General features: G+C 39.9%; 1 protein-coding gene across 4 annotated transcripts; it reads right to left on the reverse strand.

Annotated features, from left to right (window-relative positions):
- Positions 1–514: 514 nt before the first annotated feature.
- zgc:153615 (uncharacterized protein LOC777747 homolog) lies at positions 515–15,378 on the reverse strand. 4 transcript variants are annotated; one of them, XM_054768112.1, is made up of 10 exons: positions 14,875–15,217; positions 14,708–14,809; positions 12,304–14,648; positions 10,259–10,506; positions 3,686–3,795; positions 2,967–3,075; positions 2,608–2,814; positions 1,857–1,980; positions 1,566–1,659; positions 515–1,495 (listed from the first exon to the last, which is right to left on the reverse strand). In XM_054768112.1, the coding sequence occupies exons 4-10, from the start codon at positions 10,448–10,450 to the stop codon at positions 1,444–1,446; spliced, it is 888 nt and encodes a 295-aa protein (XP_054624087.1). In that variant the 5' UTR covers positions 10,451–10,506; positions 12,304–14,648; positions 14,708–14,809; positions 14,875–15,217; the 3' UTR covers positions 515–1,443. The 4 variants fall into 4 exon arrangements, with proteins under 4 accessions (XP_054624087.1, XP_054624086.1, XP_054624088.1 ...); XM_054768111.1 differs by lacking the exons at positions 12,304–14,648; positions 14,708–14,809; positions 14,875–15,217 and adding an exon at positions 10,624–10,826; XM_054768113.1 differs by lacking the exons at positions 10,259–10,506; positions 12,304–14,648; positions 14,708–14,809; positions 14,875–15,217 and adding an exon at positions 6,013–6,261.
- Positions 15,379–15,900: the final 522 nt, after the last annotated feature.

The following is a 15,900-nucleotide window of genomic DNA, read 5'->3' on the forward strand; positions in this document are numbered from 1 at the left end:
ATGATCAATCACAATAATCAACATCATCGTACAGACATGCATAAAATGTGAGAAAAACTTAATGAAAACATCTTATTGAAACTTACTAGGCTAACTTTTATTTTTAAAGGATAAATGGTTAGTTCCGACAGTGAGATATTAAACAGAAAACAACCTGTCAATCTGTGACACATTACAAAACCCCTGAATTAATTTATTCTTTGATTCACTGACCGAGAAAAAGTCACTGAATCAAACCATCTGAGTCTGCAGTATTTCCAGTGAATCCGCTGACACGAGTCAGTGAAACCATTTAAATAAATAATTTGAGTCTGTATTTCCTGCCAGTCCCCATGCTTTTCGTGGTTTTGCTGACTTACCTACTAACAGCAGCCAGAGAACTCATTGTATCCGGGTTAATGGAGGCCTTGGACTTACGATTCCTGATTCAGTACAAAGATTGGACTCATTAACCTTGACTACGGCTACTGTGTTATAGATGTGTTGTAAAGCAATACGATTTAGACATAAAACAAACTGTCCACACATTAAAATGTTTATTATTTAATTTCTTTACAATCATCATACAGTACATGGCATACAATAGAAAAAGAAAGTTGACAGTATGTTAAAAGGACACACTTTTCATGAGCAATAAGTGGTTGCTTCCTTCTCTTTGACATCCTTCATGTCCATAATCTATCACATAAAATAGATATATACTGTATGTCATGTGCAGGATTTACGAATGTTTTGTTTGAGGTTTATGCTTCTCTAGCAAAATGAGCCTCACAAAAACCACCGTGCATTTATTTTGAGGCCGTTCATCATACCTCTATTTTTGCTCGGTCACTCCCTTTTAACCCAAAATAATCTTTACATCCTGCATGTTTGCCAGACATATTTGAAAAATTAAAAAAAGTACAAAGAAAGTGTGCACTAGCAGCAATTTTTACATCCAGTTTTGTGTATTAAATGATTCTCAGTAATGGTGCAGCATTTGAACGTCACATTGAAGCTAAGCTGCAAATCAGCACTGTCTCAGACAGATAGACTTAATTATTTTCTATTGCAACACTGAATTTCCGTGCAAGTGCTCCCTTCCAAACCATCATTTTGTACTGAACATGTACCTTGAAAAACCAATGAGATGACAAATTGGTCTCTGGGTGGAATTATGTCAAGAAGATTCCCTTAATTCTATGAACTAAATCCAGCAGCTCACTGATTATTAATTATTATTAATCCAATGGGAGTGAAAAGCCTGTCAGCTGTGGCTGTTTAAAACTCCCATTCACAAGCGTATTTATGTCCTTGGACAACATCCAGTGGTGCAATACTTAACTATATGCTCTCTTTTTTCCTCCAGAGACAGCACAGATGGAGTTTCCGTGGCAACACAAGGAACAATCGATGGAGTGAGTAATAAGTCGGATGGCGTGCAGATGGACACACAGGAGGAATTTATTTAGCGTTGGCTTTCTCTGCCTGGTGCCGCTGGTGGCTGTGAGCATGTCTGTCATGGTAAACACAAGAGCTAGCACATACAATTACTGCAAAAACAAAAAAGATGTGAGTGGTTTCACCTGGTGAGGTCTTCGATGTCCACCAGCATGGCATCCTGCTCTACATGTTGCTCATCCCTCATCAGCAGTAGCTGCACCAGCTCCTCATTTAGACCTGCGTGCAGACAGTTATTTCATATATTGAATGTAAATATGGAGCATAAAAGTTGTTCAACTCAATATGTTAAAATAATAAGGCCAGCTCAAATAAAAGTGTTCATAAAAGTTGAATCTGTTAGAGAAAATGCAGTAACTTCATCAAAATTGAAGAAAGAGATACCATTTTTTTGGTAGTGTTACAAATGTACTTACTCTGGATCTGCGAGTGCAAGTCATTTGTGATGACTTGAAGTTGCCCAAGACTCATATCCCTCATGTCCCCTCGCCTCAGGTTCCTCTTCAACAAGCCTTCGCTGATGTGAGGCAGGTGGGGAAGCTGTATGCACATATCACATATGGATTCATTTAGATTGCATCCAGTGAATAACATGTTCTAGCTAGCATTTAGTAGGAAATACCCCCCCCATGCCATCCTGGGATTTGCCCTGTCTGAAGCCATGGGACTTTTCTGTTTGATGGTTGCTTTCCTCATCCTCTTTGCTATGTAAAACTCTGCTGTTCAACTTTCAACCCCCCCCCTCCATAGGCGGGTCTGCAGCTCATTTAATAAAGAATATGAAACATGGCCTGCATCAGGACATTAAGCTCATGCTTACCTGCACTATACCACTGGATGGTGCTGCTCTGACAGGGCAGGAGCAATCATTCAAAGATGAGTGTGCATGATACCACTGGTAATTTAGCGATGACGTCTCTATGGGAGGCACGAGCATGTGCTGCTTTTCTTTGGGTCTTTCTTATTACCAGCAAGAGTGAATCTTGTGGGATTCAGAGCAACTGACCACCTTAAAATCCTGGAAAAACCTGATCTAATTGAAGAGCATTTTCATGTAAAAAACTGCTAAATTTTCCTGATATCCTGTAAGACCACAAGTCACACAAAACTAATCATGTGTGATGTAATCTGTGGCACAAACTCTTATTGTGAATATCCCCGACTCACCAGATCGGCCACAGGTGAGCGTCTGTGCAACTGGATTTGTCTTTCCACCTCCACCTGCATCTTGGCCATGGGTCTTGCCAGAGCCAGCGCCACCCGGGCCTCCTCCTGGAGCCTCCGCTGCACCCGCCAGAACCCGCCGCAGTCATCTAACGGATCCGAGTCCTCCTCTGCCGTGTCTCGATCAGATAACGACGAGCTCTGCTTGCTCTAAAGAGGAAGACGACGTGATGCTTACACACTGTATGTTGGCACACTAATACCGCTGCAGAGCATCAGTCATTATACAATACAATACATAATACAACTCTTGCATTGGATCTTAGAGTTGCTATAAGATTATAATAAGTCTGTGTGCGTACCACAGGTGACAAGGGTGTATCCAGACTGGTTTCTGTCCTGCTGTCCTCCGCATCGCTGTCTTTGTCGCTGCTGCTGTCGTTGACAAAACACACCTGCAGGTTTTGCAAACTGATGACAAAAGACGGAAGTGTGAGACACTCGGGTGAAAAAGGCCCATATCTTTCAGCAAAACCACTTTTAGAATACAATAGTGGTAATGTTTATGTTATAATGTGGTCATATTTTTATATTACGTAATGTTTCATCCACTGCAGGAACAAAATAACTGTAGGGCTTAGCGCAGTGGTTTTAAATGTGCAAGGCATCACAGGACTTCTGAGACAGCTGCAGCAGCTTGAGAAAAATAAGGACAAAAAAATGCTTTAAACCTACTAGTAAGCTAAAGAAAATCAGGCAAATGTGTTTGCTGTGTATAGTTAGAACTCAAACAGACCATTGAGTTAAAAGTAATCTTTTGGCCTCCATGCATGCATTCATTTAACATGAATCAGACAGTCATGACGCTGCGTGGGATGAGCTCCTTGTGTTAAAAAAAAAAAAAGTGTGCCAAACATAATTAAATACCCATGTTCATAGATGGAGGGGTTGTCAGCCAGTGTAGGAAATGCTGAGATCAAACATGTCAGGCATCAGAAGCAAAAATATTGGCACTGGCCTTCAAAGGGCCGTGTTGATCAAACCCCTTGTGTCGCATCACACGCTCCATTCAAAAGCCTACCGAGAGGACGAATCGTTTTTGCTGCAGCTGGTGAAGATGACTGGCTCGTCGTCATAGAAACTGCCGAGAGCAAGTTTCTGCCTGATTGACTCTCTCTCATTCCTCTGGGCCTGTTGGGGAAAAAAAACAAGAACAAAAAAAAAAAAAATACAATCAAAGAAATAAAAAATTTTATGGGATGATTCTGTCCATTCTTCAGCAGCAACTGCACATGGCTTTTTTTTGTTATTTTGCAGCTCCATATTCATGTGTTTTTTATTTCAGTTTCGCTATATTTTAATTTTTAATGCCTGTTCTCTTTATGTATCAATGCACAAAATGCAACCTGACTGTGATTCACGTAAGTTACATTTAACCCAAATTTGAAATTCCATCTTGGCACCCAGATTATATACTATACTGTATGTATTATGATATCCGCACATAAACTAATGATAACACATAAGATGTGAATTTAACACAGCATGAATTTAAAAAGCTCATGGCCAGGAAATCACACGCCTTATTGATGGTTACTGAATTTTATTCTTACAAGTAGCAACTCGTAAAAACTGACCCACAACCATCTTTTCCTCGCGATCCTCAGTTTGGAAAACCAATTTTTTTAGAAAAAACAATTATTTTCCAAATGACCCAAAATAGCAGCAAAGTATATTAGCTTAAAGGGGTTCAATTAAAAAAAAGGAAGACCAGACCAGACCAGACAGTATAATGGATTACAATAATGATGCAAAGGCATAATGCAATCTGAAGTCCTGCACTTTAGGACTTAGGACCAATTCAAAGAGGCAAATCCTACCATTTGACTCAATGAGTTCACTAAATCAAAGAAAAACCTCACCTAAAAATATTATTTCCAAACTCAGAAAGCCATGAGCCATGGCTCAAAGTATTACAGTATATTAAAGGGATAGTTCGGATTTTTTTGACATGAAATTGTCCCCATCGGCATCGGCACTGTAGTCCAATAACAGTGACTTACCCCCCAACTTGATCTCCTAAGTCCAGTTTTGGTCAGATTTCCGTGATGAGGAACGTAGTTCCACTTAGTTGCTGGGGACAATTAAGTAAAGGCTTTGGCTTCTCAAAACAATATGTATTCAAAAGATTAATACATTTGCGTCACAAAAATGCCTTCTCAAAAAAATCAGACCTCACAAAACGCTTGGCGTTATGTATAGTCGCTCGCATCTACTTCCGCGACGGAGCGCCACGGCCATCTTGTTTACGTATGTGTTCCACAGCGGAAGAAGATGCTAGTGTCTTCGTCACATTCACATGGACGCACAGGCGACAGTGCGCAGGGATATGACGGGAGACAGCTGTAACGCCAAGCGTTTTGTGTGGTTTGAGTTTTTGAGAAGGCATTTTTGTGATGCAAATTTTTTTTATCTTTTGAAAGCATATTGTTTTTAGAAGCCAAACTCTTTACTTAATTGCCCCCTGCAACTAAGCGGAACTACGTTCTTCACAGAAATTTGACCAGAACTGGACTTAGGAGACCAAGTGGGGGTAAGTCGCTGTTATTGGACTACAATGCTGAAGGAGATGTCATACAACTTCATGTCAAAAAATCCGAACTATCCCTTGAAGCATATGCAATAGATCCAGAGAATAGCTGGATGGACAGGTGATATGTCTGTTTAGAAATGTGTGCCCTGATTTCCTGCACAGTGCATCATGGGAATGACGGCCCTCTGTAATGCTGCTATAGAAAACGCATGAAGGAATGATGTGGCAGATTCCACAACTTCAGCCATGTCCTGCTATTAACTTTTCTATCGTACTACCCACATTTACAAATATTTCTTTAATTTGCTTCATCTCACATATTCTATTGCCAATCTACCACCAAGCACCTTTCCCTGCTTTTTAATAGCATTCTAAGTGCCAACGCATAGCTTTAACGGGACGTGTTTCTATTCTGGCACTGTGGCAAGGCTATTTTTGCATAATGAGATTCATGTCCCAAGGCTATCTGCTTGTGTGTGTGCCACAAAAACGGAAACATTTGGTGGAGCATTATCAGGTTAGACTGTGATCAGACCATGTATCACACTTAATCTCCATCAGTTTCTTTTTAAATGAGAACAGGTTTTGAACATATAATACAGACCGACTTCCAATTTGACATGAGAGATAAGCAGACGACAAAAAGAACACACCCACTCTGCATTGATGAATCACCCACAGCATCACACAAGTGATGGATGCCTATCATGTAACACCTGACACAATTTTCCACTGCCTCTACACAACATAATTTCATATCAATGCGAACACAGACACACACACACACACACACACACACAAACAGAGACACACACCTGGTAAACGTGTTTCTCCTGGTGCACCATCACTTCAGCGCATTGTACTGAACAGGCACGCCCTGCCCTTCGTCTACACTGCAGTGCAGCCGGACCCAGGAGACCCTTTCATATACTGCAGGAGAGGGAGGGGAAGGGAGACAGGAAAGGAGGAGGGATGTGGGAGGGGGAAGCGTGGGAAGACATACTGTATGCAGGAGAGGAAGGATGGCGGGAGGGGAGGTACTCGCTGGTCTCCAGATGTGCTATCTGTCCCTCCATCTTCCTCCTTCACTAATAGTACACTGCAAAAAAGGGCTGGCCAAACATAAGATTAAAAAAAATAGATTTTTGGAAAAAAAAACTTCTTAAAACTAGTGGAATTATCTGTCCATGCATAAGTAAATTTTACTTGGTAAGAAATCCTAAATTAAGATTTCTATATGTAGAAATAAACAGGACCGAAATCCTAGATTTAAGATGTTTGTATCTAAAAATAAGCAGGCTCTTTAAGCTGGAAATAGTTATTTTGAGAACAAAATCCTTTTTTTAACCTTATTACAACTGATAAAAGGTGAAATGTTCCTAAAATAAGAAATATTAACACACTTAAGTGAAAATGACCTAACACTTAGTAGTAGGCAATCTTCTGTCTCAAGAGATAGGGAGCGAGGATCAAACCGCCAACCTACCAGCTTCTGGATGGCCTGCTCTACCTCCTGAGCCACGTTCACCCAAGCCTAACCACCAATACTAGTGTAAAGTAATACAGCTGTATCCTGAAACTTGTTGACAGATCTTGAAATAAGCAAAAATGCAAAAAAGGGCTTGCCAAATATTAGACAGACTAGATGTTGGGAAAAAAATACTTAAAACTAGTGAAATTATCTGTCTATGCAGCTAGTTAATTTTAAATTAGAAAAATGAAATTATATACCGTGACCCTAGTGAGGATAAGCATCATAGAAGATGGATGGATTAAATTACATATTAGTGCAAAATAAATAAGGTGCATCCTGAAACTCATTGATCTTGAAATAAGGCCAAATTATTCTTACAAGTAGGCCAAAAAGTATTTACAAAAAAAGTATACTTGTTCCACGAATATATATCTTAACTCATGCTAACAACAACAACAAAAAATTACAACCGGAAGTGCTGATTTCATAACATCAATATTTATTTTCTTTGACCAGTATACCAAGTTGCTTTACAAAATATGTAATTTCACTATTCGTTTGTATTGGTCATCAAAAATTGTTTACAGTGTGCCATTGCCTGCCTTTCCGTTTAATAGATTGAATGTTTAATAAACATTCAGTAATATTCCTACATCTAGAATATTTATAAATATTTTTACTAAAATCTAGCGTCATAAAAGCACATTTTACTCAATTTAAGAAGCTTATAAGAACATCTGGCTTACCTTGTAATAAGAACATTTGACTTAAATCTAGTAATGGGATTAAGAGCAACTTGCTTATTTTAGGACTCATTATATTCTTAAAAGTAACAAGAACAATATTCAGGTTATAAGAATTCTAGCCAAGCAACTTTTGCTACCCCATTGGCAGAATTTTTTGCTTGAAATAAGAAAAGTTGTCTCATTTTAATATCATTTGGGCTTCTTTCAAGTGTGGCTGTTTTTGCGGAGTGAATCACAGCCAGGGATTGGGAATTATTTGTTTTGCCTCCCCTTCCACATCTTTTCCTTCTGCCTCACAGATTCACATGTGATGTAAAGAGAGACAAAACTGCACAGTGTAAACACACACCCACCAACACACACACACACACACCCACACACACACACACACACCCACAATTAGGGCTAATAGTGCTGTGTCACAGCCAGGCATACTGGGTATACATCTTGAGTCATCTGTTCTGCTCCATTGCAGATGAGTAATAGTTGAGTGTTTTCTCCCAGAGGCAAAGGTACAGCTATTATGAACTTGCATTAGTCTAAATGACAAAACAACAACCCTGTAAAAAGTCACTCCTATATACTGTATGTACATTTACAGCAGGGGTGTCCAAACGTTTTCCACCGAGGGCCACATACTGAAATACCAAAAGATGCAGGGGCCGCTTTTACATATTTAAAAAAACAACAGCCTGCATATCAGCTTTGTTGTTATCAGTGACAAAATGTGTTATTAATATTCACTTTGTCCTTACTTTTCAACCAACCAATCAATCAATCTATTTATATAGCGGCAAATCACAACAGCAGTTAACTCATGGCATTTACACACGGACGTCACATTCATAAATAAAAAACAGAACCAACTGAAACCCCACATGAGCAATCAATTGGCGATGGAGGCAAAGAAAAACTCCCTCTGGGGAAGAAACCTTGAAAAGAACCCTGGCTCTGTGGGGCGGCCATTTGTCTCGACCGGTTGGGTTAAGCTATAAAAATAGAGTAGAGGTATAGATGGTAGATCAAGCTAGAAGTCTTAGTCCAACACAGAGGAGTGTCTGTGATACATATCAGCGTATCAGGGGTCAGTTCTAACTATATGCTTTAGAGGTACTGTAAGTTTTGAGTTGACATTTAAAAAGAGAGCGTGTCTGCCCCCCAGATTGAGTGGCGGAGATGGTACCACAACAGAGGAGCCTGATATCTAAATGCTCTGCCTCCCATTCATTCTAAAAATTCTTTGAGTGGCAAGTAAATTGTAAATTCTGGGAGCACAGTGTTCTCCTGGGTTGATAGGGTTCTAGGAGCTCTTTAAGATAGACTGGTGCCTGACTGTGTAGTGCTTTACATGCAAGGAGAAGAATTTTAAACTCAATTCTAAATTTGACAGGTAACCAGTGAGGTGAGGTTAATACGGGTGAGATATGATCTCTTCTTCTGGTTCCGGTTAAAATTCGTGGGGCAGTAGATTGGACTGCAGGGTCTTTAAAAGATTTCTTAGGGCAACCGAGTTAAAAGAGAATAATCCAACCGGGAAGTCACAAAAGCATGAACATGAAGTTGTTCTGCATCTGGTAATGTCAGGAATTTTCTGATTTCCTTTATGTTTCGTAAATGGAAGACTGCTGTTTTTGACAATTGTCCTATTTGGCAACTAAAGGAAAGGTCCCGATCGAAGGACACCAAGGTTTCTGACTATTGTGGGAGGTGAGTGCAAGACCATCTAGGCCAGTAATATCATCTGCAATCTTGTCTCTTAGGTGCTGGGAACCAAGGACTATGAATTCAGTCTTATCGGAGTTTAATAATAAAAAGTTTGAGGTTATCCAGCTCTTTATGTCGTTAAGACACGCCTGGAGTTTGGACAGCGGACCAGTTTGGTTAGGTTTGATTGACAAGCACAGTTGTGTCGTCTGCATAGCAGTGGAAGTTACTTTTTTGGAAATTTTTCCTTTTTGTTTTTATTTAAAAAAAATATTTCAACTTTCTTCTTGTACATGTTTTCTTGTAATGTTATGTCTTTATTCTCACAACATTTTGACTTCATTGATTGTAATATGATAACTTTTACCCAAAGTATTTTTTTTCTAAAATCGCAACTTCATTCTTTGTTTTGTTTGTTTCTCACAATATTCCACCTTTTTATAAAATTACATATACTCCAACAAAATTTTAAGACCACATGAAAAATTGCAAGAATTTATATTTTGCACTGTTGGATCTTAAGGAGGTTCTAAGTAGAGCTTCAAAATGCAAAAAGAAGAAATGGGAGAACTCAGATTCTTGATCAGGAGTGTATTTTAGTCTTTAATATCAACTCAATATGATTTTTTCCTCCTAATATTATGACTTTATTCTCCAAATATTTCATTTTGTTTCTATTTTGTTGGGTTTTTTTTCACTTTTATTTTTAGAATGTGCAGAGGACCAATAAAAAAACAGCTGCGGGCCATAAATGGCCCTCAAGTTGCACTTTGTACCCCCCTGATTCATAGTATCTCAAAAGGGAGTCTTTTGAAGGGATAATAGATAGAAATAGAAACATATTTTAGAATAGTCAGTATACAGCTTGTACAGCAGGATATTTTGTGTCCTCTGAAAATGTCTCCATACAGCCATTATAGTTTAATCACTGGCAACACTTGTGAGTAGCAAGATATTTGTGTCTTGCCTACAGTCAAGCATGGTCTGGGGCTGCATGAGTGCCGCCAGCACTGGGGAATTGCGGTTCATTGAGGGAAGCATGAATTCCAAAATGTATTGACTTTTCGAAGCAGACTATGATCGACTCTCTTGGGAATGTGGGTTGCACAGCAGTTTTCCAATATTAAAGACACTCACCGAGATGATGGACAGTCTGGATTGTGCTCCATTGTAACACTCTTGAAGCTCCTCAGCCCAGCTGCGACTGTTCACCATGGAGCCTCTTTTGGCTTGAATGTTGTCCTCCTTCCCCAAGTCCATCCACCAGTGACTTGCTGTGACCCCTCCCATGAATACTTCACCCATGTCCACATCATAGTCTTCCTCCATGCAAGGATTGTGTGTAGTGTCAGGGATGTGAAAACTGAGATGTGCCTTTATGTTCCCTTCAGAGACAAAAGACAAAAAAAAAATCAACACAATCACTATTAAGGCTTGGTATATTGACACATTACTCGAGCCTCTTTAAATAAACATGGAGAAATGCAGGACAAAGCACCCACCTTCATTGCAGACTGGCAAATATTCCACAACGATAATGCAATTCTCGCAACATCCTTTAATGAAACAAGAGCTGGCTCTCTCCCATGCTTGACCACAAGATAAACATTTCTGGCTGCATGAAAGGAGGAGTATTCGCCTCTTCAGGGAGGTTCAATAGTGAAGGAGCAGCATCACAAGCACACATCCCTGCTTTTGCAGCACAACATGACTGGGCAGTCACGTGCGGCCCAGCTCCAGTGATGTGTATAGATGTGCATCATGGCAGGGGTGCCCAGAGGAGATAGCACCATGTGGAAATATATGGGAACAGACAGAATGGGGTGTGTGCGCATGCGCACTGTAAAGCCTGGGCAGGTTTTACAGGAAAAGCAAGAGGAACATGGGAGTTTATCCTCTCCTCATCTTGATTTCATTTAATTACATTTATCTCCATTACAGTATATGCCCTTTTTTAGTTATTGAAGATAAGCAGATATCCAAATGTGCTAAACATGATTTAAAGTAAATTTAAAAAATACACAAGAATGGTAGATTACCCCAATGTAACCCACCATTCATCCCTCAATTGTATATGTACTATACTTCACAAACGTGAGTACACGCCTCACATTTGACAATACCATAGGAATTAAAAAGGTGGCTATACTTTAGAGTAGTGTGTACAGCTTGATAGATTTACTATTCACTGAAAAGGAATCAACACACAACCATTATTGTCTAAATAACTGGCGACACAAGTAATTAGGCAAGATAACCGTCTTGCCGACAGTCAGGCATGTGGTAGCAACATGGTCTTGGGATACATGAGTGCTGTCACACTTGGGAGCTGTGGTTCATAGAGGGAAAAAAGTGTCAAGTTTAAATATTAGACTAAAATATGTAATTTGTTTAAAAGTCAAAATAGGAGAAACCAAAAAAAAGAATGCTGTAATTTTAGGAAAATTAGGTTGGGTAAAAGTTACACAATAGTCCATCCATCCATTTTCTACACCGCTTCTCCTCATTAGGGTCGCGGGGGTATGCTGGAGCCTATCTCAGCTGACTTCGGGCGACAGGCAGGGTACACCCGACTGGTCGCCAGCCACACATACACATATAGACAACCATTCACACTCTCATTCATACCTATGGACAATTTAGAGTCGCCAATTAACCTAACGTGCACACAGAAATGCCCACACAGAAATGCCCAAGGGAGAATCGAACCGAGGTCTTCCCGATCTCCAGACTGTGACTGTGTGGCCAACATAAATAGAATATGAATATGAAAATACAAGAAAAGATAAAAAAATGTTAAAAGGTTTGGTGACCCCTGCTGTACACCGACTACCCAGTTATAGTTTGAGTTAAATGGTATTGTCTATTAAGATATAAAATGGTGCTGAAATGTGAGGGGTGCGCTGACTTGAGAGATAACTACTGTATATCACAGGCACAGTAGACAGTCTTGTAGATGAAAGGACATTGTGAAGGATTCCAAGCACACATTTACATACACTGTAGCTGAAAATATTGGAGTACCGTAGTAACCTGTGTTTAAGGACAATTCAGACCAACTTCTAATTAAAACATTTATTGAATGGCATCGGGACTACAACCCCTGAAAGAGAAAAATGAAAGATTGTTGACATAGGGGGTGAAAAAAAAAAAAAATCAAGTGACAACCTGGTGATGCTTACCAGCTACTAAGGATCTAGATCATCCCAGTCAAACTGATGGTCCTCATCCACAGCCTGCGGAAACCAGGGCTCTTGCCAGTACTGGTAGCTCAGTAGTGGTCCAGATTTGTAGCTACTGTGAGGTACACTTTTAGGATCACTTGGGATTTCACTTCTTGTGTTGTATGAAACCGCCGGTGCAAAGGGTTCTTCGGCGTATGGTGTAAAGTTTGTGTCCTTTGTGGTTGAAGTGGTGGTTCTGGGTTTACACGGTGATTTAGTATTAGTGGTGGTGGTAGTAGTAGTAGTGGGTTTACGCGGCCCTTTAGTAGTGGTAGCTGCATGTTTGCATTTATATGTAGTTGTAGGCTTTGTTATAGTGGTCGGCTTTGTTATAGTGGTTGGCTTCGTTATAGCGGCCGGCTTCGTTATAGTTGGAGCTTGGGTAGGTTCCATTGATTGGTTTGGTCCTGGGTAATATGAAGGAAAATTGCTCGGACAATGTGCACCTGGCATGTGGCAATAGAGTGCATTTGGGTAGTGAGGATAAATATAGTGGGAGTAGAAAGGATAACGCATTGCAAAATTCTGGTTGGAGTCAGAAGGGGCATGAGTGGTGACTTGGGGCGAAGTGGTGGCCTTTGGCGGGCTGTAGAGTAACTGATAATACAGGGGATTGTAAACTGGTTGGACAACAGCAGGAGCAGTCTGTTGATTTGCCATCATATTCATGTAGTAGAGGTAATACAAATAGGAATAATATTGTTGGTAAGGGTCATAGTTGGAGAACGCCTGGACTGCATAGCGCTTGGATCGGTATGTGTTCCTGGCATTTTGAGGGATGGGATCCCCAGTGGTCAACACAGGAGACATGGGGCAGGCCAGTGTAATTGAATTCTGCAGGTAGCTCATTGGCAACACATAATAGCCATCCTGAAACAAAAAAGGGAAGTAAGCAGCATCATGAAATTAAAAAACAAAAATCTTTTGACTGCATTTTTGACAATGGGATTTAAAAAAATAAAATTATGAAAGTAACTGTAGAATCATTTATTATTTCGGAACTCCTGTTTACAAGCAGTTGTGCCACTGTGGAGGTCTGTTTGTATTGTATGTCACTCAACTTCCCAAAACTTCAAAACGATAACTACGGTAGTTGAAACTGTATGAACAGCACCCCTGGTGGGCACTCCATTTTGTCTCAATTGATTCACACATGATCAACTAACTGAATTCTAATATATCCATACATTATGCTGTGCCTATCACATGGACCTCTTCCAATACCTTAAAGTTCCCCATTACCTTTTATTAAAATTACAGGCTTCACTACATATCTTAAAACATGGAACACAGCCAATTATGTCAGCTACAGACGTGTGAGCAAAGTTGTTTTTCTTCTGTGAATAGGTTACCACCCTGCCTCTCGCCAAGTCAGCTGGGATAGGCTCCAGCATACCCCCGCGACCCTAGCGAGGACAACCCGCATAGAAACTGGATGGACGGATGAACAGGTTACCCTAGAATGATAGCTTGTTCAAATGTGTAACGTTAGCACTGTAGATCACATAGCTATCTACGCTAGTGTTGCTAAAGTTTGTGCAGTGTCCAATTCCTTAATGTCATAATTGTATGTGATATATGGCATCTGTTATGTTTCACAAGTGCAGTTCCCAGTTGGGTTTACTGAACTCACTTTCAGACATTTCACTTTTGAAATTGTTCAATAGCACTCTAATAAAAAGGGATCTTTTAACTTGAGACACAACATAGTTGCACATCTACACTGCGACTCCAATTCCATCTGTTGGATTCTTACATCACACATTAGTGGTGAGTACCTATACATTTTATACTTATATTCATATTTTAATTATATCCATAATATATATTACGAATTATAATTTGAATAAGTGTGTGGAGACACGGATGGTTCTGGAGCTGAATCTAAACTAAATAATTCCAACAGTCACTCTTACTGTCAATTCTGATCCGAAATCCATCAAGCTACCAGGAGAGTTTGGATGGGGGAGAAGCGAGCAGTGAAAATGAAGTTTGGCCATTCACTGGTGGCCCTGGAAAGTAACCCCCGCAAAAAGAGGGGATCCGCTGTATTTCAGTATTTGGTGCAATGAGGGTTTTCACATGGAAAAAAATACTAACAAAACCAATAACATTGTTTCCTCAGCAGGGTGCAAAAAATCTTAATACTTAATGGCATCTGCGAATTAATTTGTGAACACATACCTCTTGTATCACATTGCAGCCATCATAAGGGATTACCAACACAAGGCCAAACGCATTCTGACGAAGCATATAGCCACAAGATTCTAGATCCTTGCTCAAAGGTTGGGATTGTCCAGTGCCTGTGCCAAGTGGAGAGTCAGCTAAAGACAAACCCTGACGAGTGTTGAACAGATTATACCCAGGTCTAGCGCCAAGTCTGCAGCTCCACGGCCCAGGACTTTTAATTTCATCTGACTTGAGCCACATTGCAGAGAGCGCTCCATGAAGTCCCACAGTCCTTCTGGAATAAAACACAATTAACACAGCGGTTTTAGGAGAATTATCTGTTAACATATCAAATCTTACCTGATTCTGGCTTCCCGTTGAAGATAATTTTGCCCTTCCTTACATCTTCACTTGCTAAATTGTGTGGGAGTATTTGACGAGTCTTCCACGAAATACAGTTTAAACCCGGCACCAGAGTGAAGAGAAGCAACACAAGTGCAACAGTCCGACACGATGAAGCGCAGCATCGTCTTGGAGCATCTACCGCCATAGTGTAAACACTCTGTTATGAGGACAATGCTACGAAAATGTTTTCAACATTAGCTAGCCTTTGCTAGCAGGGTGATGCCTGGTGAGGGGAAGGCGCGACAGCACACTTGTGTTAATCAAGCTCTGCACAGGTGAGCTAATTTGGAATCACAATCCCATTGGTCGTCTTTTCTTCCAAATGACAACACATGCTTTCCCCTTTAATCACCACTGCACTGTATTTAAACATGTTTTAGCGTTTAAACATTGATAGTAGTGGTATTATTATTACAAAGAATCATTTTATATATTAATTTTCTGTATTTACTTCAATGGCGTTCGCAAATAAGATAACGTCCGTGCTCTTCTGTGTTTTACGTCAGTCTGAGTGCCCTGTGGCTCATTGATGCCTCCTACAGTTCAGTCCAGGTACTTAGCAGGCTGTTGAAATAATGGCGGATCGTAGAGTCATGTGTGAATTGTGAATTTCATTTTCATAGTTATACTAGTTGTTAATAATTTATTCTAATGGTTTTATAGTTTCTTTTTCTATTATTTACATTTTCAAGTATTTTATATAATCTTGTTCTTTTGTATTTTCGGTTGTTGTATATTCGCTTGGCTATATTGTAAATCACGCCACTACCTCTATATACAGTACTTCATAGTTTAAAATAATTAAATGATGTACCGTATTGTATCCTTTCATACAGTGAGCTCGGCTATGATGTGAAATACAGTTAAAAAAATTTACCAGACACAGGTGTATTTGCACAAAGTATCAGTATCGGCGATACCAGCATGAATTTTACTCAATATATAACTAGTCTCAATTGACTGGGCTTGTGGGTTGTTGGT

The sequence above is a fragment of the Dunckerocampus dactyliophorus genome, chromosome 2 (assembly GCF_027744805.1).
Source record: "Dunckerocampus dactyliophorus isolate RoL2022-P2 chromosome 2, RoL_Ddac_1.1, whole genome shotgun sequence".
Lineage (NCBI taxonomy): Eukaryota > Metazoa > Chordata > Actinopteri > Syngnathiformes > Syngnathidae > Dunckerocampus > Dunckerocampus dactyliophorus.